A 26686-nucleotide genomic window follows, 5' to 3' on the forward strand; every position below is an offset into this window, starting at 1 on the left:
TCTTCAATGTCTTATGTATTGTTGAAAAAGCAGGCACTTGAGAATAACTATAAAGTTATGCTCCAAGAATCTGACACTTGGTGGAAATTAAACTTTCAGGAGTTACCATGGCTCCTCTTCATTTTCCTAGTTCCTCCTGTATCATGTTATTTTCAGGTATTTCAGACCGAACAAAAAACATATTTTCAGGCTGGAAATGGACTGTAGTTTTCAGGTTAGATGGCAGTAGCATAAAATTTGGTCAGTGGTGAACTATACTTATCTGTGTGCATTATTGAAAATATCTAGATTGCAACATGTTTATATTCATGAATGGACTTACATGTATTATAGGGATTTTATGTAGATAATTCACAGTATGATTGCTTAAAACTCTTTCAAAAATTTACTATTATTTCACCCACTTCCTTTTTTTATATTTATCCTCCTTCATAATTATAGTACCTCCCCTGGTTTATTTCAATCGGATCAATTGTATCTGCCATTGTATTGCTTACCCACCATGCCTTCTTGTTTCTATAGTTATTCCATGATGAATACTCACAAATCAACATTTGGAGCTAGATGCCCCAGAGTAGAGAATGAAATATATTTGTCTTCTGGATATGGGTTACTTAAATTATGTTTGTTTTTTTTTTACTTACATCTATTTATATGTATGATATTTATCATGATAAACATATTTATGAGTTTCCATTTCTACCTATTGTGAACAGAATAGCAACGAAGGTGACTGAACAAGTATTTGTAGAGTGGGATGTCGAGTCATTTTTACGTATGTCAAGGAAAAGAGAGCAGAGTCAGGCAGCAGATTTATAATTTCTGTTTAGAAAATTCTCTACTCTGATTTCTGGAATGGCTCAACTGTTTAAAAGACACACCACCAACCCCTTTCCAGAAATTGATTTTCATGCTTGGTCTATAAAAGAACCTCAGATATCACCCAAAGCCCTGTATACTCCCTAAAATAACAAAGAAAACAAGTATTTGTTCATATACTGTTTATCTCAATTACTTTCATGTAACTACATTTTGAATATGTATATTTTCCAAAAATTAATAAATAACATGCATAACTTACTAAAATGTGTTTTCAGCAGCAGCTTTTATTCTAAAATAGAATGTCTGTGACTGTTCGACAAAGTGAGGGGCTCTTATGTTTGTTTAAATATACATTTAAGAAAAAGTTACTTAAAAGTGGGTAAATAATTTAATTTTAGTATACTAATGAGTTTTATTAGAAAAAAGAAAAGTAATACATCAAAATGATCATTTTTATTTGCTATTTTTTGTTTTTAATAAATCTCAAAGAGTTTTTATCAGGTCTTAAGATAATAATGTAGCACTTAGGGAAGAAGATGCACCCCAGCAGCCCTGCACTAGAGGCCAATATGGAGAAGACCTCCACAGCCACGACGGCTTTGCCCTTGGTGCTCTGGTAGACAGGGATGAAGATGACCCAGACACTGAGGAAGACCAGCATGCTGAATGTCAGGAACTTGGCCTCATTGAATGTGTCAGGCAGGTTCCTTACCAGGAAAGCCACAGTGAAGCTGCCTAAAGCCAGGGTCCCTAAGTAAGCCAGCACACAATAGAAAGCAGTAACTGAGCCCTTGTTGCATAAAATGATGACATGAGCATGTTCAGAGTGTTCATCTGAGTCAATGTAGGGAGGCGAGATTCCCAGCCAGACTCCAGAAAGAATAAGTTGGATCAGGACACAGATGGGAATGACAGTATTATAGGCGCCTGAGACAAACAACCTTCTCATTGTTCTTCCTGGCTTCATGACCCTAAAAGCCAGAATTACAGTAATAGTTTTTGCCAAAACAGTGGAAAGAGCCAAGGTGAACACAAGTGCAAATGTTATTTGTTGCAGTATGCAGGAGACTGTGTTTGGGCGTCCAATGAAGAAAAAGGAGCAGAAGAAGCAGAGGAGGATGGAGGTGAGCAGGATGTAGCTGAGAGTCCGGTTATTGGCCTTAACAATGGCTGATTCTTGGTGTTTGAGAAAGATCCCAAGAACTGCAATTGTGCTGATAGAGAAGCACAGAGCTGTGCAGGCCAGAGCAATGCCCAGAGGATCCTCAAAGGAAAGGAAGGTCACTGCCTTGGGCAGGCAGTGGTTTCTCTCAGGGTTTGGGTACTCTTGACTTGGGCAAGGGATGCACTCCTGCTGATCTGTGTGGAGAAATTGGATCAACATTTCACCTTATATAAATATCTATTCATTGCACATTTAATTCATTAAAGTGCTTTCGAATGATGTGTGTACCCTGGTATATTCTGCATCCTGTTTACTGCCAAGGACACGAACTCTTTACAATTTGCATTTCTATTGTTTATCTTGTTTAATTAACAATAAGATTTCTGCTCAACAGCTTATCACTGTTTCTTTGGGGCACTGAAAACTATTTTATTTATATTCAGATAAAGTAATACTGTTAAGTATGCCTTCAAATGATTTTTTTACACTTTGAGTTTCTAAATACGTGTACTTTGTGTTTTGATGACATCAATGTATAAAAATGCACTTCCTTGTTTCCATCATCATGGGTTCTTCTCATTTTTCTTGTTATTCACTGTTTCAGTGGATATTTGTTATCCCACTCCTATAATTTTTCTAAGGTAACATGGGAATAATTTAGGTCCCACCTCCATGACCTATGGAACAGTTTCTGATTTGGCAATAAATATACAACACTTGCATCAACAAACTCCCGATATAATCTCAGACCAATCTTTACCTATCTCAGCTGTGGAAGTTGCAAATAAATTTCTATAGTCTTTGATATCCTTTGATTCAGGAGAGGACTCTTTGATTTTCATTATTAAGTCCAGAATAATCCTGGGAATTGTTCTAATTTTCACTCTTGTTCTTACAGTAATATTCTTAAGACTAAAAAATGACCTACATGTCATAAATACCATAAATCTACAAAATGTTAAATCAGAAAGGGAGAATGACAAAGCCATATTCACTGAAATTGTTGAGAGTCATGAAGCCGGTACAGTTATTGGTGCTATTCTAGCAAAGCTGAGCAGATTGTTACAATCATTGTTCTTCTATTTTTAACTTCTGTTTTTTTTTTTTTTTTTTTGTGTGTGTGTGTTTGTGTGTTTTGCATTACTGGGGTATTTCTGCACTAAGATTCAATTTCTGTTTTTTTTTTCTACAGAGAAATTATGTCTGAGTCATTTTTTAAATTAGGCATTTTAAATTAATTATAGTTTCTTCACTTTGTATCTTAGCTGTAGCACCCTTGCTCATTCCCTCTACACCTTCCCATGCTCATCTCCTCCCATGCCCCTCTCCAAGTCTTCTGATAGGGAGGTCCTCCTCCCCTTCCCACTGACCCTAGCCTATCAGTTCTCATCAGGACTGGCTGCAGTGTAAGGGGACCAGGGACTCCCTATGACATAAACTCAGTGGCTGGCTCTTTGATCACCTCCCCTTAACAGGGAGCAGCCTTACCAGGCCATAGAGGAAGACAGTGCAGCCAGCCCTAATGAGACCTGAGCCTTATGATAATACTAAACTTAACTTTATCTATCCACTGTTTTAAAATCTTTGTGACCTGGAGATTGTTAAGCAGAGTTAAGCAGAGAGAGAGTTGAGGCCATTATTTCAGGAGTTTTTTGGGGTATATGCCCCTAAACAGTATATTGGTGCAGGGTAAACAGAGGCAATGTGACTACCCTGAGAGGCCTGGAGATTCATGTATAGGTTTAAGATCCTTTATTATAAGCTTAGAGCTCCTGGAAAATGTAGTTTAAAGATGGAAGGTCACAGAGGGTACACTCCTGACAGAATAAAACTTAGTAAATAAGATAGTTTGACTTAAATAAACTTTTTCTAGTTTGTAGCATAGATGGTGATACATATAGTAAAGGGAGCTATTTATTTGTATTTGCTGTGCCTAAAAAGACCAGTTAAAGTATTTTCTGTTTCTCTGGACTGCACTCATACTGCAAACAATCCCAGCCTAAAAGCACACTTTCACATATTAAATGTGTTTTCTTTGAAGGAGACATTCTTTAGATTATTTAAAGAGTTATAGGGCTAATAATGATAATCAAATATGTTCTGTGTGTACTTTTTAAATTGTAACTGAGCTTTTATTCCTGCATAATAAAAAAAATCAAACACCCATTCTGTACCACTTGTATAATCATTAATCTGTGTTCGCACTGTGAAACTTGTATAAACAAGAAGAGTCTTGTCAACAATAAGTCAGAGACAAAGAAAGGTCTGAATTTTAGACGTCAGCTGCTAGATTACCCTGACCACTTGAGCTGACTAACTTCCTCTCATCGCTGACCCCTCATCTGCTCTCTGGAGCACCCTGTAGGCAAAGACCTCTCTTTTCCATGCTCAGAATTGCCCCACAGAAACGCTCCTGGCACAAGCTCACAGAGAATGAACTCCCAACAATAGAGCATGCATGGGACAGATATGGGATCTCTGCACATACATAACAGTTGTGAAGCTTGGTCCTTATGGGGACACATAACAGAAAGACCAAAGCTGTCTCTGACTCTTTTTCTCCTAATTTTACTGCCTTGTGTAGTCTCAATAACAGAAGTTCTGCTGAATCTTATTTCAACTTTATATGCCAAGGCTGATTGATATCCATAGGGGACTTCTTTTTTTTAAAAAAAAAAAAGGGAAGAGGGTTCCACATTAGGTTGGTAGGTGAGGTGAGAGGGAGGGTCTGAGAGGTGTGAGCAGATGCTGTGATAGTACACAAATTAATTAATAATATAATAAAAAGAAATAATAACATTGTAATGGAAATGAGTGAAACAGAAACAAAGAAAACAATACATACAATTAACCAAAGGAAGAGCTGTCTCTTTCTGAAGATAAAGAAAATTGACAAACCTATATATCAAGTGAATTAAGGAAAAAATTGAGTACTTAAATTAAAGGAAATTACAGAAAAAAAAACATTACTACAGAATTCAATGAAATTCAGACTATTCTAAGGAAATATTTTTAAAACATACTATATTCTAGTCAGCTTAAAAATGGTCATGAGATGGATGTTTTAGATTTAGTCAAGCAACCATTATTCAAAGATATATTCAACAATAATTCAGCAACCTAAATAGAACTAAACAGACCCAAGTGTAAATTCAAAAGATCAGAAAAGGCTCCCACCCAAAAAAGAAAATGATGAAAGATCAAAACAAGGAGACTCCAATATGGTGGAGACCAGTGTGCACCATATCTGAGGGGCAGAGATTCAGAGATTCTGAGACCAGTGTATGGACAGGTGGCTAGATCCAGAGCATCAAATTTGCTGCTTCCTTTTCTAGACAGGTCGTCCAGAAAATGGAATTGATCTGATCCAGGCTCTCTGTGGCCATCTCACGGAGTCAGGAGTAGCAAAATTTGGGCCACCTGCCCCTTCACATATTCCAGTGAGTTTGGATCCCCATATCTAGGGACAGTTTGCTCTAGCAGCCAGAATTCAGATTCCTCCTGCTCCCTGTAGAGCAGCTTCAGGATTTCTGGGAGAGCATCCAAGCCACCAAGCCACTGTACTACTGGTCATCCTGTGGACACGAGGTGAGCAATAAAATTACAGGGATCCCAGATCCAAGAAGAAAAATCTCAGAGGAATCTGAGTACAGGGAGCACCATTTGGGGCAGGCCTGCAAGTGGCAGCCCAGCTTTATTCTGAGGAATCCAGGGATGCCACTTGAGGCACCTGCACCTTGATAATGATAAGCACCAGTACCTGCACCCCAAAATTCATGGTTCCATTGCATGCACACACTTGTCTTCAATTCACCAGTCCCTACATGTTTATGTGTCCATATGCTGCCATGTGCTTTGCCCTTCAAGGTGCTGGCATCTGAACTGCCAGTATCCATTCTTGAGCCACTGCACATTTGACATCTTCCTGAATACTACTCTAAACTCCAAAGACAGGAAGATCCAGTCTTTGCTGCAGTTTCCAAGAAGAAACAGGTAAGGCTACAGACAACCAGATGGCTAAAGGCCAGCATAGAAATGCAGTCAACAAAAACTGGGACATCCTGGCTCCACCAGAACCCACCCCCAAGAGCAATGAATATTCTAATACAGCTGAAACACAGAAAAAGCACATTAAATATATGTTTATGCAGTTATTAGAGACATATAAAAAGGAAAAGAACAAATGTTTCAAAGAAATACAGGGCAAACAAAGAGAGGCCATCAAAGACAAGAAACCACAATTAAACAGGTGAAGGAAATTATTAAAATTATTCAATTCTTGAAAACAGAATTTGAATCAATAAGGAAACAAACAAAAAACCCTGGAGATGGACTACGTAGAGAATAGATCAAGTACCACAGAGATAAGCATCATCCACAAAATATAAGAAATGAAGGAGAGAATCTCAGGCATTGAAGATACAATTGAAGAAACTGATCTATCTCTCAAAGAAAACATACAATAAGAAAAGTTCAAGGACTCCATGAAAATGTGAAACCTAAGAACAATAGGAATAGACTAAATAGATGATTCCAGGCTCCAAGGTACAGAATATATTTTTAATAAAATCTTAGAAGAAAATTTCTCCAACCTTAAGAAAGAGATAACCTTAAACATACAAGAGGCTTACAGTACACTAAATAGACTAGAACAGAAAATTTTCTTGCCATAAAATAATCAAAGCAATTAATCTACACAACGAAGAAAAGTATGTCAAAAGCACAAACGAAAAAGATCAAGTGACATATAAAGGCAGACTTATCAGAATCACACCCGACTTTCCAACAGAGGCTATGAAACTCAGAAGGGCCTGGGGGATGTCATGTAGATGTGAAGAGACCACAGATGCCAGAGCAGGCTACTGTACTCAGCAAAACTTACAATCAACAGAGATGGAGGAATGAAGATATTCCATGACAAAACTGAATTAAACCAATGTCTATGCACTATCCCTGACCTTGAGAAGCTACTAGAAGGAAAACTCCAACCCAATAAGATCAACCTCACCCACAAAACACATGATATAGATAACTTCAGAACAAAAATAAAAAGAAAACAAGCACACAAACACACTATCAACAATAACACCACAATAAATGGAGCTCATATTCATTGGTGACTAGTATCTCTCAACATCAATGGAATCAGCAATCTAATAAAAAGACACATGCTAACAGAATAGTTATGGAAACAAGATCCAACATTCTGCTGCATACAATAAACACACTTCAGCCCCAAAGATAGACATTACCTTGGAGTAAAGTGCTAGAAAAAGGTTTTCCAATCAAATGGACCCAAGGAGCAAGTGGCAGTATCATCTTAATATCTAATAAAAAAGTCTTCCTACCAAAATTAATCAAAAGAGAAGTGAAGGATACTTCATTCTCATTACAGAAAAACCCACCATGAGGACAACAATATCTTGAACAACTATGCCCCAAATAGAAGGGTACCTGCATTTGTAAAAGAACCATTATTAAAACTTCAACCACACATCAGTCACAACACAGTAATAATGGTAAAGTTCATTACCTCACTCTCACCAAGTGACAGATCATTGTCACAGAAGCTAAACAGTGAAATAATGAAGCTTACATAGGTCATGAATCAAATACCTAATAGAAGTCCTCAAATATTTTCACCCAGGCACTAATATGCCTTCTTCTCTGCAAATCAAGGAACTTTCTCCAAAATTGAACATAAATTCAGGCAAAAAGCAAGTCTTAACACATACAATAAGACTGAAATAATCCCTTGGATCCAATTACACAACCATGTTCTAAATCTGTACTTTAACAATGACAGAAAGAGCAAAATGCCTACTCATACACATGGGACCTAAACAACTCTACTCAATGACAGGTGTCATGGAAGAAATAAAGAAAGTATTTAAAGATTTCCTAGAATTCAATAAAAATTAAAGCACAACATGCCCAAACTTATGGAACACAATGAAAGCAGTGCTAAGAGAAAAATTCATAGCACTAAGTGCCTTCGTATAGGAATTTGAGACATCTCTTACAAGCAATCTAATGACACAACTGAAAGACCTAGAATAAAACAAGATGTAGACAGGGCCAAGAGGAGTAGAGGTCTGGAAATAATAAAAATCAGTGCTGAAATCAACATACTATAAATGAAATGATTCAATGAATCAACAAAACCAAGAGCTGGTTCTTTGAGAATATCAAACAAAGAGACAACCTCTTAGCCAAAGTAACTAAAAGGCAGAAAGACACTATCCAAATGAACAAAATAAAAAAGGAAAAGAATGATAGAAGTACAGAAATCGAAGGAATCATTAGGTCTTACTTCAAAAGTGTATACATCACAAAAATTTAATATCTATATAAAATGGACAATTTTCGTGATAGATTCTACTTACCAAAGTTAAGTCAAGATCAGGTAAATAAAACATCCTATCTTCCATAAGGAAAGAGAGGAAGTCATCAAAAGTCCCCATCCAAAATACCCAGGGCCAGATGGTTTCAGCTCAGAATTTGATCAGACCTTCAAATAAGAGTAAATACCAATACTCTTCAAACTATCCCACAAAAAGAAACAGAAGGAACATTAACAAATTGATTCTATGAAGATGCAGTCACATCACAGTCAAGACCCAAGAAAGACATGAACTTCAGACCAATTTCCCAAATGAACACTGACACAAAAACCTCAGTAAAATACTTGCAAACTAAGTACAAGAACACATAAAAGATATCATCCACCACTGTCCCATAAGCTTTATCCCAGGTATGCAGGAGTGGTCCAGTCTATAGAAATCCATAAATTTAATACACCACATAAACAAACAGAAGGGTAAGAATTCCATGATCATGTCCATAGAAGCCAAAAATCCAACGCCTATTCATGTATAAAATTTTGGAGAGATCAGGGACACAGATCACATACCTAAACATAGTAAAGTCAATATACAGCAACCCTACAGAAAACATTAACCTAAACAGAGAGAAACTCAAATCAATCCCAATTGAGGACTTCTATTAGGTATTTGATTCATGACCTATGTAAGCTTCATTATTTCACTGAAATCAGGGACAAGGTAAGGCTGCCTGCTCACTCCATATCTTTTTAACATAGGGATTGAAGTCATGTGTCACTCTGCAAGGAATTTAACCCATGATAGCTTTAGATCTTAGAATTAATTTTCAACATTTGATCATTTGCAATAATACATAAAAAATTCTGCTTGTATTATGGTTGTCTAAGGATTGGCCTTTTTAATATAATAAATAGTTTATTCTCGTCATTATATTAATGTATTTTCCTTCTGACTTTTTATTTTCTTGTAAAAATTTTCATTTTAAAAATAAGATAATTACCTGACTATGCTTCTTCTTTTTCATTTCTCTAAATTTTCTCCTGGACCCACCTTATATTTATTCACTCTCAAATACATAGCCTCTTTTCTTATTAAATATTTTTGTGTCTTTGTGTGTGTGTTTGTATATAACAATGCAACCTGCTCATTCCATATGATGTTACTTATATATGTTATCACACAGTTGACCACAACACTAAACAGGCAGCCATGTTTTCATTTACAAAGACTTGCTTTTTTTCTATTGTTGATACTGAAAATGACAACTGTGTTGTAAATGCAGTTCAGTTTCTTGTACATTCAGAAACAATCAGACGTAGTTTTCCTGGAGTTACTTTGAGGCAAGAATCATTAGGCTTGTTAAACACAGAAATACAAATAGATCCTGGACAACTGGAGATCTCATATTTAATGGGGAACACTGCAAGAGCTGGTACACTGCAAGAGCTAAGATGGCACTTCCATGCACCAAAAGGCAGGTTTTTAAAAGTAGCGAGCATATGACACATTAGCATGAGAATTGCTACTCTAAACTTCACACATTATGTGGCTTCAGCAATGATTAATAATGGTTTAAGGGATGAATGTTAGAGACATAGGGAACAGCACTACATTATGACACCAAAGTCACTTCTTAACTTTCCCCCTCTGCATTCCCAAACATTTTGAGTAAAAGTATTATTTTTCTACCTGTCTGGTTGGAAATGTGCTGCTCTGGACAAAATGCACAAGAAAAACAGCAGACCGGTCTGTCTTTTTGTAGAACTTTCCAGAATCCTGGACCACAGCTCTGTGTACATACAGATTGAGGAGTCTGAAAGCAACACAGAAAATCTGGTCATGCTATTGAACATCAGTTTAAAATAGTTTAGGCTAAATACACATAACCTATGAAAGTTGTATTTGTTTATGAGGAACTCTGAGGTTTTAATGTGGGAATGTAGAATGGAGATTTAAACTTACTATGCTTTTCAATACTAAATGTTCAACATCCCTTTATATGACCAAACCATGACTCAATACTGCCTAGCCTGTGTGAAATGTATAGAGCATCATCATATTCTCTTCTGTGATGCAGCCAGCCAGAACTCATTTTATTGTATGAATTTTGGAACAGTTGGTTTTTAAGACAAGAATCCAATCATACTTGCCTCCAGGCACACTTGTTTCTACCTTTATATTTCCAGTCTTGTAGTAACACCCATGCACTCTGATTCAGCTGCAAAAGGAAGTTTAATTTTGTCATGAAAATGGTTTTGCCATTGGTGAATTATAATATGTTACTGTGACTTTTACCCTTGACTCCCAATGTTAGTGATTGTTCTTTGCCTTTCTTTTCAAACGTTAGTGTAGTCATCAAATGGGATTTCAGTAGTTGCATTCTTAGATAATCACATAACTAATAAAATTATAATGCAATTTTAATTTGTTATATATTAGAAATTTTGTAGGACAGGAAATATTTCTATCTTAGACCTCTTTTCTGCCTTGGTTTGGATTCAGTTTCTGTCTAATATGTACATATTAACAGAAATGTGTTTCTGGATAACTGGATCAGCTGTTAAGAGTGCATACAGCTCTTGCACTGAAATATGAGTTCAGTAACTGACACACATTTTGGGAAGCTCATATGCATTGTTTACAGAAATGTCTTGTGTCCAAATCCATAATTTATTGTTTATGCTACCTCACAACATTGTGGAATTATTGATATGCTTGAACATAAGTTGTGTGAATGGAAGAATGCTTGAGCATCAGCTAGCCTGTATAATTAACATATGAGAAAATTTCATAAGTTTCTGTGCATGTGCATGTTTACATATAGAAACACTCATACATACCACCATATAACCATGAGCTCTCAATTATTCATTCATTGCATTATGAACAAACACAAACGTTTAAATTCAATTCGTCTAATTCTAGCTAAGGAATTAACTGACCTTATGTATGCATTTGTATGTGTATTTATGTATATATACATAAATGTAATTCTGAAATATTGGTTTATTTCTGATTTAAAGTCATCAAACAGAACTAAAGAAATGTTGTAGTATTTAACATGCTTGCCACATAAGCAGGAAAATGTGAATTTGATCATGATGAAAGGATGGAACACAAGCTGGGTGCAGAAAAATAGGCCTGTAATCCAAACTTTATGATCATGAAGACAGAGAGAGAACCTAGGTAATGCTGGCCACTGTTTTCAGCAAAATCAGAAAGTACGGGTTTCACACAGATAAAAATAAAGTTGACAGCAACTGAAGAAGATAACCACAGCTTACTGTGGACTTAAGAAGCACACGTGCTCATGTGCATGAACATCCACACACAAGCTCACAGTCACAATAGAGCTAAGAATTAAAATTTCACAATTATTTTAATAGGTTAAAGAATCATTACACAATCATTTTTTATAATTTTTTTACAAATAATTCCCTTCATATTAAATACTGAAAAATTTCCAGACCTGTTTGTAGTTGCTTGGCCATTGAATCAGAACTTCATTGATGAAAAAGCCTTGATCTTGTGTACTCTTGAAGATAAACTCTCCCACTTTAAGTAATAATGCATTTCGAAAACTATATGCAATAAAGTTTTGTATGTCATACGTTTCCCTAATATTCCTGTTCTCATCAAAGCTTATTTCATCTCCAGCAGCATTTATAAATTTAATTTTTCTCAGAAATGGATGAAGCTGAAGAAAGACATCATATGATATGAGTGGCCCACACAGATTACTGGCTGACTTCAAAGAAAATTTCATTTTCCCTTTCTCTAACATGGCTTTCTTTTTGAAAGTGCTTAGTTTGTTTATTTGTCTTCCCAGTTGTTTAGAGAGATTAAAATTATTCCCCATAGAAATAATGCAAAAGCTACTGAACACAAGTAGAAATATTGTCTATGAGATGCAAGATACTATAGTGTGTAGCATGTCCTTAGTTGAAAAAAAGCCCTGTGTTTTTCTCCAGGACCAGAAAATAATATTTCCATTTAGAAGATGTAGATTTGAAGAGGATCCAAAATGGCAACACCCAGTGTACATGGTTACTAAGGATTTGACTGTAGTGACTTCACAGCAAGTGAGAGGTCATGCTGTGGACTAGAAAATGCCAGTGTCTATGCTTCACAACTGTAAAGAAGATACTAGAAGGAAAAGCCCAACCAAAGAAAGTAAACAACACCCAGAGAAACACAGAAAATAAATAACACCGCTGCTGCAAAACCAAACGAACAGAAACACAAAAACTTGCTGCAATCTTAAAAATCAAAATAACAGGCACTAGCAATCATTAATCATTAGTATCATTCAACATCTATAGACACAGTCCCTCAATAAAAAAACACAGACTAACACAGTGGATGCATAAAACAGGACTTATCAATTTGCTACATACAAAAAAATCTTAAAAACAAAGGAAGACATTACCTCAGAGTAAAGGGATGGAAATAGGTTTTTCAAGGAAACTGACCCAAGATGAAAGTTGAAAGAAGCCATCGTAATATCTAATAAAATGATCTTTTAACTGAATTTATTCAAAACAGATATGAGAGGACACATATCATAGCAAAAGGATACATAAAATAGAAAAAAATACACCAAGATGATGCCTAAATTTTGAATATTTTGCTCCAAATACAAGGGCACCTACATTTGTAAAAGTAACATTACTGAAGCTTAAATTATACACTAATACAGCCACAGTAATAGAGGGAGACTTCAAAACCCCACACTCACTAAAATACAGGTCATGAAGACAGAAAATAGAGAAACAATTACACTAACATATGCACAGATCAAATAGATTTAACAGACATATATAGAATTTTTACCCAGAGAAAAAGAATATACCTTCTTTTTAGCAACTTACAGAAGCTTCTCCAAAATTGCCCATTGACTTGGACAGAGAGTGAGCCTCAAAAGGTACAATAAAGTTGAAATAACCTTTTTATCTTATCAGACCACCAAGGATTAAAGCTAGATATCAATAACAATGGAAACAAGAGAAAACCTAAAAAAACAAAACAAACAAACAAACAAAACAAAAAAAAAAAAACTCATGGAAACTGAAAAACTCAGTGGCCACTGAGTCAGGGAAGAAATAAATTAAAGAATTTCAAGAATTCAATGAAAATGAAGGGGCTATTTCACTCAGAATGATCTTTTCTAGATCCCACCATTTGCCTGCAAATTTCATGATTTCCTCCTTTTTGATTGCTGAGTAGTATTCCATTGTATAAAAATACCACAATTTCTGTACCCATTCCACCGTTGATGGACATCTGGGTTGTTTCCAGGTTCTGGCTATTACAAATAGAGCTGCTATAAACATGGTTGAGCAAGTGTCCTTTTTGTGTACTTGAACAAACTTTGGGTATATACCTAGCAGTGGTATAGCTGGGTCTGGAGGAAGCACTATTCCTATTTGTCTTAGAAAGCGCCAGATAGCTTTCCAGAGTGGTTGTACCAGTTTACATTCCCACCAGCAGTGGAGCAGGGTTCCCCTTTCTCCACAACCTCTCCAGCATGTGTTATCGCTTGAGTTTTTCATCTTGGCCATTCTGATGGGCGTAAGGTGATATCTCAGGGTCGTTTTGATTTACATTTCCCTGATGGCTAATGAGGATGAGCATTTCTTTAAGTGTTTTTCTGCCATTCGATATTCCTCTGTCGAGAATTCTCTGTTTAGCTCTGTTCCCCATTTTTTTAATTGGATTACTTGGATTGCTGCTTTTCAGCTTCTTTAGTTCTTTGTATATACTGGATATTAGTCCTCTGTCAGATAAAGGGTTAGTGAAATATCCCAGAAGGAGAAAGACAAACATGGGATATACTCACTTATATAGACCTATAAGATATGATAAACATAATGAAATCTATACACCTAAAAAAGATAATCAATTGAGCGGACATGGGGTAAGATGATCAATCCTCATTTAGAAAGACAGATGGGATGTGCATTGAACGTATGACAGGAGTCTACTGAGCGCATCTGAAAGACTCTAACTAGCAGTGTTTTCAAAGCAAAGACTCATGACCAAACCTTTGGCAGAGTACAGGGAATCATAAGAAAGAAGGGGAGTTAGTCTGATGGGGAAAGGATAGGAGCTCCACAAGGACCAAATATATCTGGGCACAGGGTCTTTTCTGAGACTAACATTCTACCAAGAACCATGTATGGATATAACCTAGAACCTCCACTCAGATGTAGCCTGTGGTAGCTCAGTAACCAATTGGTTTCCCAAAGTGAGGGGAACAGGGACTATTTCTAACAGGAACTCGATGACTGGCTCTTTGGTCTCCCCACCCCCGAAGGGAGGAGCAGTCCTGTTAGGCCACAGAGGAGGGCTTTGCAGCCAGTCCTGAAGATACCTGATAAAACAGGATCAGATGAATGGGGAGGAGGTCCCCCCCATCAGTGGACTTGGAAAGGGGCACGGTGGAGATGAGGGAGGGAGGGAGGGAGGGACTGGGAGGGAATGAGGGATCGGGACACGGCTGGGATACAGAGTTAATAAAATGTAACTGATAAAAAAAAAACAAAAAAAAACATCCGCCTGCATTTAAAATGACATTCTCACAGAAGACTCTAAGGACACATCTTCATTATTAGATCAGACATTGGCCTTTCAGGAAACAGTGACAGTGAGGGATGTGACCCAATTTCAAGCTCTTAGAAGCAAGGACAGCATCCTTTCTTTGGGTGTGCAGAGCCACAGGGCATTGCAGCATGAACAGACAGATGCTTGATGAATGTCCACTGACTGACTGGATGGATGAATTCATGGATGTTTCTTCATTTATAAAACATGTGGCAATAAATAGATAAAGAAAGAAAGAAAGAAAGAAAGAAAGAAAGAAAGAAAGAAAGAAAGAAAGAAAGAAAGAAAATGAAGGGGGCAACATGCCTAAACTTCTGGGACACAATGAAAGCAGTGCTAAAAAGAATTTTATAAGTTATAAAATTAACATATAAAATCAGTAGTCCACATGACTATAAATGATAAATGGGCTTATAAAAAATTAGGAAAACAGCATACATCACAATATCCAGAAGTAATATAATATATCTTGGGGTAACTATCCAAGCAAGAGAAAGACCTCTGTGACAAGAACTTCACATCTCTGAAAAAAGAAACTGAAAAAGACATCAGAAGATGGAAATATCACCCATGCGCATGGATTGGTCAAATTAACATAGTAAAAATGACAGTCCTACTAAAAGCAATCTACAGGTTCAATGCAATTACTATCAAAATACCAACACAATTCTTCACAGACCTTGAAAGAACAATTTTCACCTTCATATGGAACACACACACACACACACACAACAGAATAGCTAAAACTTTTTGTATAATAAAAGAACTTCTGGAGGCATTTCCATACCTGACTTCAAGTTGTACTACAGAACAATAGTAATAAAATCTTATGGGACAAAATGAAAGCAGTGCCAAGAGGAAGTTCATAGTACAAAGTGCTGCCAGAAAGAAGTTTGAGACATCTCATACAAGCAACTTAATGACACACCTAAAATCCCTGGGGGGAAAACTAGCAGACACGCCCAAAAGGAGTAGAGAAATGGAAATAATCAAACTCAGAGCTGTAATCAATGAATTAGAAACAAAGAAAACAATTCAAAGAATCAAAGAGACCCAAAGCTGGTTCTTTGAGAAAAATCAACAAGATAGACATATCCTTAGGCAAACTAACTAAAAGGCAGAGAGAAACTGTCGAAATCAGCAAAATCAGAAAAGATAAAGGGGACATAACAACAGATACTGAGGAAATCCAAACAATCATTACGTCTACTACAAAAGCCTATATGCCACAAAATCTGAAGTTCTAAATGAAATGGACAATTTTCTTGATAGATTCCATTTACCAAAATTAAATCAAGATTGGGTAAATAGATTAAATATAGAACTCTATATGCCCCAAAGAAATATAAGCAGTCTCAAAAGTATCCCTTACAAAAAAGTCCAGGGCCAGAGGGTTTCAGTGAAGAATTTTACAGACATTAAAAAGAGCTAACTCCAATTCTTTTCAAACTATTCCACAAATGAAAAGCAGAATGAACTTTACCAAACTAATTTTATGAAGCCACAGTCACCTTGATACCTAAACCTCATGAAGACCCAACAAATAGAGAACTTCAGACCTATCTCTCTTAAGAACATTGATGCAAAAATACTCAACAAAATAATTGCAAACTCAAACCCAAAACACATAAGAGATATCATCCACCATGACCAAGTAGTTTTAATCCCAGGAATGCAGGTTCAATATACAGAAATCCATCATTGTAATCAATCATATAAACAAACTGAAGGAGAAAGACCACATGATCATCTTCTTAGATGCCAAAAAAGCATTTGACAAAATCCAATACCCACTCATGTTTAACTAAGTCTTGGATAGATCAGGGATACAAGGCACATTCTGAAACATAGTAAAGACAAAAATACAGCAAGCCTATAGCCAACCTCAGACTAAATGGAGAGAAACTTAAACCATTTTCCATTTTAACTTATACTTTCAATTATAAGATGAAAATGTTTTATTGGCTTGACCACAGCAAATTACTTACTAATAATGTAAGATTCTCACCTTCCCCTGCTTATGAGTGAGGCTTACCTGCCATGGTAGAAGCCAGTCTGTGTTTTTGTCTTCTTTAGATTCCATTTCAGTTTTGCTCAATAGCATTTTATGCAGGGCATGGGCCACTGCATACACTGCACTCCATATGGAATAGCTTGGCTCAGAAATAGTCATCATATCATTTATTTTATCCTTAGTCTTTAGGGAAATATTCACTGGACAAGGTTTATGATTTCCACATCCTGAAGCAGGAGGTGAACAATTAAAATTGTCAATCCAGAACTTAGAGAAGTAAACATCTCCTGGGTAATGGGAGGGTGTAAGGGCCTCAAGAAAGTGCTTGAAGCCAGGGATAGTTCTCTTTTTTAAAAATGAGAAGCTTCCACTGAATAGGTTTATCAAAACATGCTTTTCATTTAGTATAGACTCTAAGTATGTCGAGTGTGGCTTTGCAAAGATCCACACCCTCTTTCTGGTGATAAAGATACGCATGTTTACACAGAAGAACAGCAAGTCATCCATATCACCATAGAATAAATTCACATTTACTCCTGTATGTTGTTTCAAGTTCAGCAAACCATAATCATATTTTACATTTTCATTCCAATTCTCTGGGAGTTTTTCTGCAAAAGCCACACAGATATCTTCTGACACCATCATTACTTTCAGGTCAGAGAGAAACTCCCGTCCTCTCTGATCATCAGAAACAATGAGCCCCACCCACTTCCAGCCAAAGTGGAGTAATAAAGAGATTAGCCCTTGGGCTAGACCTCTGTCTTTAGTAGACATCTGATAAAGAAATGGGAATGTATCTTTGTCACTAAGCATGGAATCAAATGGTCCATATGTGACCTGAGGAAGCAAAGAAAAAAAGTGATTCTGAGTTTCAGGTATTTGGAATCATCACCCTGTGTGAGGAAGTGACTTCATTATTCAAATATGAAGATTAAAGGACTGAATACTGTTAAGGAGAATGTCTTCTGTGAGATTAGCTTGTCCCTAAATTATGTGGTGGAATAGTCTTTTACAAATACCATAGGATCCAAAGTTACTAAGGTGTCTGCAGTAGCCAAGAAGTAAACAATAAGCTGTTCACTGGCTTTGAAAGGCACGAAAGATCTCTCTTGTTGCATTAACAATGCAAAAGAGTACCTGATGTAGAGAAAACTGCAGAAAGCATTAACATTAATCACATAACACCATATTTCAGAGAACCTTCACCTTTATAAAAGCAAATACAGAAAGAGACTAACAAAGTTTTTAGAGATTCAGTTTCCTAAGTTAAAATGGTGCAAGTTGTGATGACCTGGGGCCCCATTGCCAGGGTTTATTGTATCATCCCTCTAGTTAGATTTGATACAGACAAATCTCAGACAGATGAAAATTATTGTCTTTTATTTTTATTAACTTAGCTTAAAATACATTGATGAATTGTTTAACTGAGTGATAACAATGAGAGTTACCATGTGGGTTTTTTAATCTTGATTATTGCTGATTCTTGTTGTCACCAAGTATTTTTTGTTTGTAGTAATGCCTGATGACAGATGCATTTCTTCAGTGTAGCCTGGCAAGAGTCATTTGTGATGATACAGCTAAGTGGTTGGTCTCTGTGGCTGCTATTCTAAGATCTACTTTCCTGAATGAGATCATTAATTCCTTGAAAGATTTTCATCAGTGATGGCATTAAACATTGTTCCAAACTTAGTTACATGTCCTGGACTTTCTTTTTCCATATGTCAGATATTGACAATTGTAGGAATTTTGAGATGTTTATATGCTAGATTGGGCAGTTAGGAATCTTTGCTGTAGAATTTGACTTATTATCAAATGCAGACTGAGTATCTACAGTACATCATCCATTTTTTGGAGATCATGGATACTACTAAATGATCTGCTTGGAAATTTCGAGAATTTGCTGTCCATGGTTTTCACCACACTCTGTCATCTGTTAACTATTGCTAAATCAAAATAATTTGTTCACTACTATTTGAAATCTGCCTACAGTAAACATAATCCACTTTTCTGTTTTCTTTTGTTTCTTCTGTTATTGCTCTTTTGTTGGTTTGTTTATTTCAGTCATGTGTAAGATGTGGTTGTGCTTAAAAATATGTTTCTAACTTACTTGTGGGACATTGTAGAGCTCTGAAAGTGTTTCAATTGCAGCAGAAAATTCCGGCTTTTTTCCTGAAATGATTCCTAGAGCTTTGTGTTGAGTGTTGCACTTGTAGTTAGGGATATACTCACTTCTTCCAGACAGCCACATCAGAGGGCCCTCCAAGGTCATTTTGTTAGAATTAAAGGCATTGTAGATGTGAAAACCCAAGGTCATATTGGGAAGCAGGTTTGAGTCCTTGTTGATCTCTTCAATGGCAAAGTATAAGGTCAGCAAATATTGATAGTTTCTCCATTTCAGTCTAAACCCGAGGGTTAGAAGGATGGGTATTGTCAGTACATTTTTCTCAAAAAGTCTTTATCAAATACAGGACTCTAGAGGTCCTAGCCTTTGACTTTTCCTGTTACATGTAAATCTTGTGTGAATAAGCCCCTGACAAGTCAGGAACGTCATGGAATGGCTCCTAAACTCTCAGAAATTTAACTGTTTCTAATATTTTTTGGTGTTCATTGTGTGCGTAAAATATCACTTCTTTGTATCTTATGACTACTGAATACTTAGGTGCTTATGACATTTCAGCTCATGGAAGCCCTGGGTTATAGAAGAGTCACTAAGGTGTTCACTAGGAATATAATAAGTAAGAGCTTCACAACCTTTTCTTTTGTAATGATTTAATGTCATACTCACTTTTGAAAATTCTAACAAGTTTATGTGCATTCCTAGTGTTAAATTGTCTCTTTGTGGTATAGACCCCTTTGAATAAAAGCTAGTATCAGTTCTCAGTGCCCACAGGGTGGCCTTGGAAACATGTTTAACTCCAATTCACAAGATCCTTTCTGGCATCTTTGGTCACCAAGGACACCTGTGGTATTCACACATATATAAGAAGGTGAGCTCTCGAATAAATGAAATAAGAATAAATAAGTATGTGCAAAATAGTGTTCTTGGGTTTGAAAAATGACTGATATGTTATGACTAGTTGCTGCTCTTGTGGAGGACCCTTATTCAAGTCACAGTAGCCAGTTTTAGGTTCCAACAGTGTGTATCACCAGTTCTAGAGGATCCATGTCCTCCACTGGCCTCTGAAGGGACACTGCATACAAGTGGTACACACAAAAATATGTAGGCAAAACACTCATAAACATAATGTAAACTTTATTAAATCTTTACAAAAACTCAAAAAGTATTTAAAAATTAGTAAAGGAAAGGTGTTTCTCTAAGCTTGCAAATTAAATGAATGAGTAGAGTTTTCTAGGTAAAGCAGGGGGAAAAAGTAATTTAAAATAACATATAAAAAAGAGGAAAACCCAAAATACATTAAGACAGTACAAAAGTGCTCATAATGGGAGAAAGTGGTACTTTGTTGCAGGTAGGTGAGTTGAACTGTGTCACACATAGCCTTCAGTGCTTGGGGTTGGGTCCTCAGAAGCTTGTTTCAAACATTTAGTATATAAGAATCTGGGTGACCCTAACAGAGGGAGCTAACAGAAATTATTAGCCTGAAATCCACTGGGTTCTACTGAAGGAAGGATTCTGCTTTCTGACCTGCCATCACCAGAAAGAAATTCCATTTGGTTGTACCACATTAGTCTGGGATCTGTGGCTAGATGTTCTGTTAAGAAAGAATCTATTGGGCAAAAGCAGGGAATTAGCAACAACATAGAGAAAGAGAATTTGTCTTCCTTAAGGATTATCTCATACTAAATATTGAACTGTAGGAATGTATGCATGTATCAATGAGAACTCCTGGACAGAGCTGTGTCTACAAAAACTGGCTATAAAAAATTCATTGATGTGGAGAGATTGCAATGTTGTAGTTTGAGAGGTTCATTAACATAGCCCAGGCTACCTGTAGCACCCTGAGTAGCCATTTCTTGGACAAGTTATGGTTAAGATGATGCCTATATCTATATCTGTATCTGCATCTGCATCTCTATCTATCATCTATCTATCTATCTATCTATCTATCTATCTATCTTTCTATCTATCTAGATATGCTATAGCTGAGATGATGAATAAAATAATTTTAGAATGTAGTAACCCAGCACATTCCTAGCTTTTGCCAATCTAAAAGACAAGAATGACATCACATAGCCATCTTGGGCCTATATGATAACTTGCTCCATTTTACTGTCAACATCCTCTCTGAGGTTTCCAGTGCTTTATTGGATTTATAGTTTTCTTTATATATGCTGTTACTATGAAAATTCATGAAGCTGCTTCCACATTGTATCATGGAATTTGTGATAACCTAAATTGTGTTCACAGACTCTCAAATTTATAGAAGAAATTCTATCTTTTTTTTCCATTTGAGCTGAGGGCTTATGTTTTTCCAATCACATGAAAGCAATACTAAAGACTAAAGAATCGATTCAGTTGGTTATGTCTGTATATTTATTCATTTATATTTGTGTGACAGGAACGTCACAAGAAGATAATCAGGGTCAATCAACCAGGCCCCAGAGGGTTCTAAGAAGTCTGATGCACCCACCAAGCACAATACAGGGTCTCAACCTAGCTCCTCTACATATAAGTAGCTGATGTGCTGATTAGGTTTTATGTGGGCACACTAGTTAATGGAGTGGACATGGATTATATTGTATGTTTGTTTATCACTTTACCCTGATAGAACTTATCTAACTGACCACAGGGGAGTAACACAAACTCAATCATCATAAGACTACAGGGGCTGGGGTGTGTAGGTAGGGGGCAGAAGAGTGGAGGAGGATATGGGAGAGAGAGTAGGATTGGGAGGAGAAAAGAGTGGGGCCTATGACTAAGATGGAAATGTAATTAATCAATAAAAAATATTCCAGTGAAAAATACGATAATAAGCTAGATGTTCTCCCTCAAAGCCCTCAGAGAGTTCTGCTGAGTACGGATTTAAGGAATGTAATGAAAATTATTTCTTTGCCAGACATCTGGAGTTGGTTGCTAAGATATGCAGAAATGGCCTTTCCTTTGATCATATTTCAACTGTGATGATGATGACGACTGAACCATGAATTGCCACATGCTTCACCTAACAATAAATCCCTGCCTAACCTTTGGACACTGTTGAGTTAAATGCTCTACTCTGCCTGACCAAGGTAGGTTACTTTTCCAAGTTCCTGCTCCATAAAAAAATAAAAAGCAAAGGCCTCACAAGTCTGATGTTTAGTTTTCATGATGCCTTGTGTGGCAGCTGAAGACAATGTTGTTTTGTGTGGCATCCAAAGACTGTCAACCTCTGTTCCCTACAAAGTCTTTGAGAACAGCATGGAGGATCCCAGACTTGGTGCCCAGGTTTCCAGTAAGTCTCTGTCATTTTGACTGTTATAGAGGCCAATTGGATTATACTTCCTGCTCAAATTTACCCCTCTCAGATCTCTTGTCATGTTCAGAGCATGTTGTCACCATAGAATTTTAGCAGAGTTTATGAAACTTTATACAGCTCCCCTGAACAAGGCTGCAGCTGCATGGTTAGTCCATATCATGCATGAAAGCCAGGCTTTGTTCTTTTCTACAGATATCTAGATCCCCTGCTGAAGAAGGCATTATCTTGCTGGCTTCACACTGAAACATCCAATCTCACAAAATTAGATTTAAATGAGATTCAAAATGAATCTACTAATACCTAACAGTTTACATTTTATGATTCTTTCATTTAAAAGAACTTGCTTGTCAATCTGTCTCCTGGTAAATGCATGGATGGGGGAAACAAATATCTTAAAGTTGATGGAAATTTTGAATGTCTAAGAAAGTTATTTAATGTATGTAAATGCAAGTTGTAAATGTCTGAGAAAGTGGTTTAAAGTATGTGAAAATGAGACTTAATGAGTTTAATATTTCATAATTTTAAAATATTAATCAGTGGAGTAATGATATGCTATGAAAAGCACCAGGTGAAAGCACTGGCTAGTCTTCTTATAGTTACAGGACCAAAATTTTTAATGTCATTTCATTCCTGCTGAAGATATAGTTCAATGCTTCTCATTGTGCTGAAATCTTATCTGTCTTTAAATCTTCAGAGAGTGGAAAGGCTGTTTGTTTTTTAGCCCAGAACCATCCTTATTTGGTGCCCAATCTGATCTGTAAAGCATCAGTCTACTCCAACTGTTTACAGACACGTGTTACCTGTTTTTCCTACAGTGAGAATTTCAGTGTAGATTATAGATTGTGGTCATGTTAATATATTTAAAACTTGTATATCTCTGTGTAAACTTTAAACAACTATGATTTAATCTTCAAGGAGTTGAGACTTGATCCACCTATCATAGCTCAAACAGAATCTAGATTAAGACCGGTCAATTAACGATTCAGTCTTTTCTGTCTTTTATCCATCTCTGAGAATGGGCTCTTTTCTTCCTCCTGTGTTGGGATTCCTTCTCTCTCTTGCTGCAGTGGGCTACTGAACTATGGTTTCTCTATCTTGTGAAAGCATTCTTAAGAGTTCTTTACTTCCAGAATAAATTAGACATCCTTGGTCATTGTTTTTTTTTTCTATTCAAGTACTCTATAACAGTAAAAGTACCAGGACTTTAGTCTAGTATGTTTGTTTCCTAATCTGAGAGGAAATAGGCATTGAAGTTTCAAGAAGGTACTTTTCAGCAAAGGACCACCCTATTCCCAACACTGATGTTCAAATGAACATATGTACCAATTATAGCATCAACTGAAAAACAGGAATATAAAAAAGCCTAATGATTCCTCCACATTATCATAAATAACCAACAACCTACAATACAGTTTCTCAGAGAGATAAAGTGGCAGATATATATTTCAGAAAGTAAAGAGATGAACAACAGAAAAGAAAACAGAACCAAGCAATGAATTCAACTGGGCATCGAGATAAGAATCAGAAGTCTCCATGAGAACTTGGATGAGGGATAGAACAAACAGCTGTACACAGAAAAGACTGTGTAGCATAAAAGACAAATCATAAGTTAACACTGAGATTGTGAAGGAGGAGAAAGACAGATAGAAATGTTGTAAATTAAAATCATAAAACCACCAGTCAAATCAGACAACACTGGGTTTCCAGCAAAACTAATTAAGCAGAGAACAGAATATGGGCATAAATGACATGGATTTCAGAACGCTTTATTACAATATCAGTGATGATCAAATAAGTGATAAGTATGACCACAGTGTCTAAACTCTGAGATACTTTAAAGATAGTAAAGCCAGAACACGTGAAATTGGAGAGTCTAAGATTTCTACTGAGCACATAGGGATATTCAAGTTCACTAGAGCAGAAACTCTCCAAGTCTCTGGAAAGAAACAGATATACAAACATAAGACATTTAGATGGCCAGATAGACCTGAGAAGAATGGAAACTTATCTTGACATATTAAAGTCAGTGTGTTAAAAATATGTAAGTCTCGCCATGGAATCACACCATGGAGAGACACAAAAGTCGTTCTTTTTTTCTATCCCTGATTTCTTTCTGAATGGAAACATAACAAAGAGAAGTTGAAATGTTTTCAGAGGCACAATGAAGCAGAAAAAATGTGAAACTATTTTTCACATTGTTCTGTATCTAGTTCATTATTCTTAATGGAATTACATGTGTTTAGCAGGTCATCTAGTACTATCTTTTAACCAGAACAACCATAGCACATTCAAGCAAGTACTCACAGGTCGAAATTCCATCGTAGACTTGGTTCTGTGTCAAAAAAGTTCTGGTCATTTTGGGATAGATCAAGTGGAATGGAAATGGGAATAAATGTAGCAAGGTTAACATCTGCCTCCATGTAGGTGTTGGTCTTTCCATAATAACCACAATGGATCAGAAATATCTCTGTTGATGTATACACAGGTTTCAGGAGGAGGCTGAAGCAAAGCAAAGGAAGGGGCATGTCAGGCTCTTCACTACAGAGAAACAGTCCCCTGCATCGAGGAGGATCCAAGGAGATTGTTGGCTTATGTCCTGCAACAGGCTCAGACCTCAACAATGTCAGAGAAGACTTTGTATGCTGCAGCTGTTTCCTACTGTTGCTTCAGGCTCTCAGTCTTTGCATAACCAAAGGTTCTCATGATAGGCCAGCTCACTCACTGTAGCAAAGTCCAGAAAACTGAGGGTCACAGTGCTGAGATATTTCGGTCACTGTAGCCAGACTTGCCCTGAAGTTTCTGTCTTTTTATTGTTCTGTTCCTCACATCCATGTACTCTTGGAATCCCATAGCCCTGAGGCTTTGCACCTGGTTCCTCCATGTGGGTGAAAAACATGTTTGGTTCTTTTTTCAACAACCTGTATGATTTCATCATGGTCCACAGTGACTTTGGAGAGCACCAGAGTCCCAGACAAAATTGTAGGTCATCCAAAAACAGCTTGTTTGTTTTGGATTGCTGTTGTGAAAGTAGTTTGAACATTTGATTTCTCCTAAGAAGGGGAGCAGGGGCAGTCATGCTTTGTTCACTTTGATAGCTCTTTGGTCACTTCCATCATTCAAGGTGGCTAAATTAAGCAACAGGGAAAGTAGATCCAGACAGTTTTGATGAGATCTGATAAGCTACAGTAATATAGTAGAGGAGGAGGACGTCCTTAGTGGACTTGAGGAGGGACAGGGGGTGGGGGGGTGGAGAGGGAGAATTCAGTCATACTTTGACGTGGGGTTTTGACCAAGAAAGTAAATAGTAGTGACTCAGCCATATGCAGGACACCTGGGTTCAGGGTTCTCAACTCAGCTTTTGCATTCAGACCTCCTCCTGGATGTCTGGCACCTAATTCAGAATAATACATGACCAAAAGAGGGGGCAAGCTTCTCATAGTCAATTTAAGTCATGACAGGCAACACATTTACGGCTTGTGTGCTTAGTTTAGATTATCAGCCACTTTCCTCTTTACATTCTTTCCTGATTAAAAGACAAACATGCATCACTGAAGAATCAGGATAGGAGTAGGTTTTAGGGTCTATGAATATGAACTCAGTTTTGAACCTGGAAGCAGAAGTCTTGAGATGGCTGGATTCAGTCAACTGTCTCATAACAACAACCAAAAAGAAAAATACTTCATCTCTATACTTTTTCTACTTTACTGTAACACTATTTATCATAATTACTGCTGATATAATTTCATGGTATTATTATATATTATTGTTATAATATGATATATACAATATGACACAAATCAAATTTTGATATCTAACTTAGGTAAAATTCATGAAAATACGGCCATGAAATTTCAAAAGAGGTAAAACTGCAAAAGGCTTTGAAGGTAGGAAAGTGAAAAAATGAAGTAATGTTAATTCTTATATATAAACAAACAAAATAAGTAATTGATGTCTCCTATGTATAATCTTACAAAACTTTGGTTACTGTAATTTAAATATATATATATATATATATATATATATATATATACAAATTACACACACAAATCTATCATCTATCTATCTATCTATCTATCTATCTATCTGTCTATCATCTATCTCTCTCTCCCTCTCTATCTATCTACCTATAAATAAATATAACTATATAGTGAAATTTTTTTGGAGACACCAGCTTAATTTCTCTATGTTCAGTGAGTTGAATAAGTGTTGTATTCAGCAAAAGAGACTTGCAGTGAATTTATGGAGAGCAAATTATAATCTTGACAAAAGTGTGCATTGTTTGGGGATTCCAATAAGACTCCTTTGGCCACCAGCTCAAGTAGAT

The 26686-nt window shown here is 36.5% G+C and overlaps 2 protein-coding genes across 2 annotated transcripts; both read right to left on the bottom strand.

Annotated features, from left to right (window-relative positions):
- Positions 1-1315: 1315 nt before the first annotated feature.
- On the bottom strand, positions 1316-10135 carry LOC132650988 (vomeronasal type-2 receptor 116-like; the record flags this gene model as incomplete). The annotated part of the gene is made up of 2 exons (XM_060376314.1): positions 1316-2181; positions 10021-10135. Coding segments are annotated over 2 exons (981 nt in total), but the record flags the coding sequence as incomplete, so codon positions are not given.
- Positions 10136-18317: 8182 nt separating this feature from the next.
- On the bottom strand, positions 18318-25246 carry LOC132650987 (vomeronasal type-2 receptor 26-like). The gene is made up of 2 exons (XM_060376313.1): positions 24667-25246; positions 18318-19347 (listed from the first exon to the last, which is right to left on the bottom strand). The coding sequence occupies exons 1-2, from the start codon at positions 24885-24887 to the stop codon at positions 19047-19049; spliced, it is 522 nt and encodes a 173-aa protein (XP_060232296.1). The 5' UTR covers positions 24888-25246; the 3' UTR covers positions 18318-19046.
- Positions 25247-26686: the final 1440 nt, after the last annotated feature.

This window comes from Meriones unguiculatus (genome assembly GCF_030254825.1).
Source record: "Meriones unguiculatus strain TT.TT164.6M chromosome 13 unlocalized genomic scaffold, Bangor_MerUng_6.1 Chr13_unordered_Scaffold_37, whole genome shotgun sequence".
NCBI lineage: Eukaryota > Metazoa > Chordata > Mammalia > Rodentia > Muridae > Meriones > Meriones unguiculatus.

Excerpts from the sequence above, each read along its gene's own strand:
- LOC132650987 (XM_060376313.1), bottom strand. The coding sequence starts at position 24,887 with ATGCCCCTTCCTTTGCTTTGCTTCAGCCTCCTCCTGAAACCTGTGTAT. Across the intron at positions 19,348-24,666 it reads CTACGATGGAATTTCGACCT|ACTGAAATGGAGAAACTATC; the intron begins GTGAGTACTTGC and ends CCTCGGGTTTAG.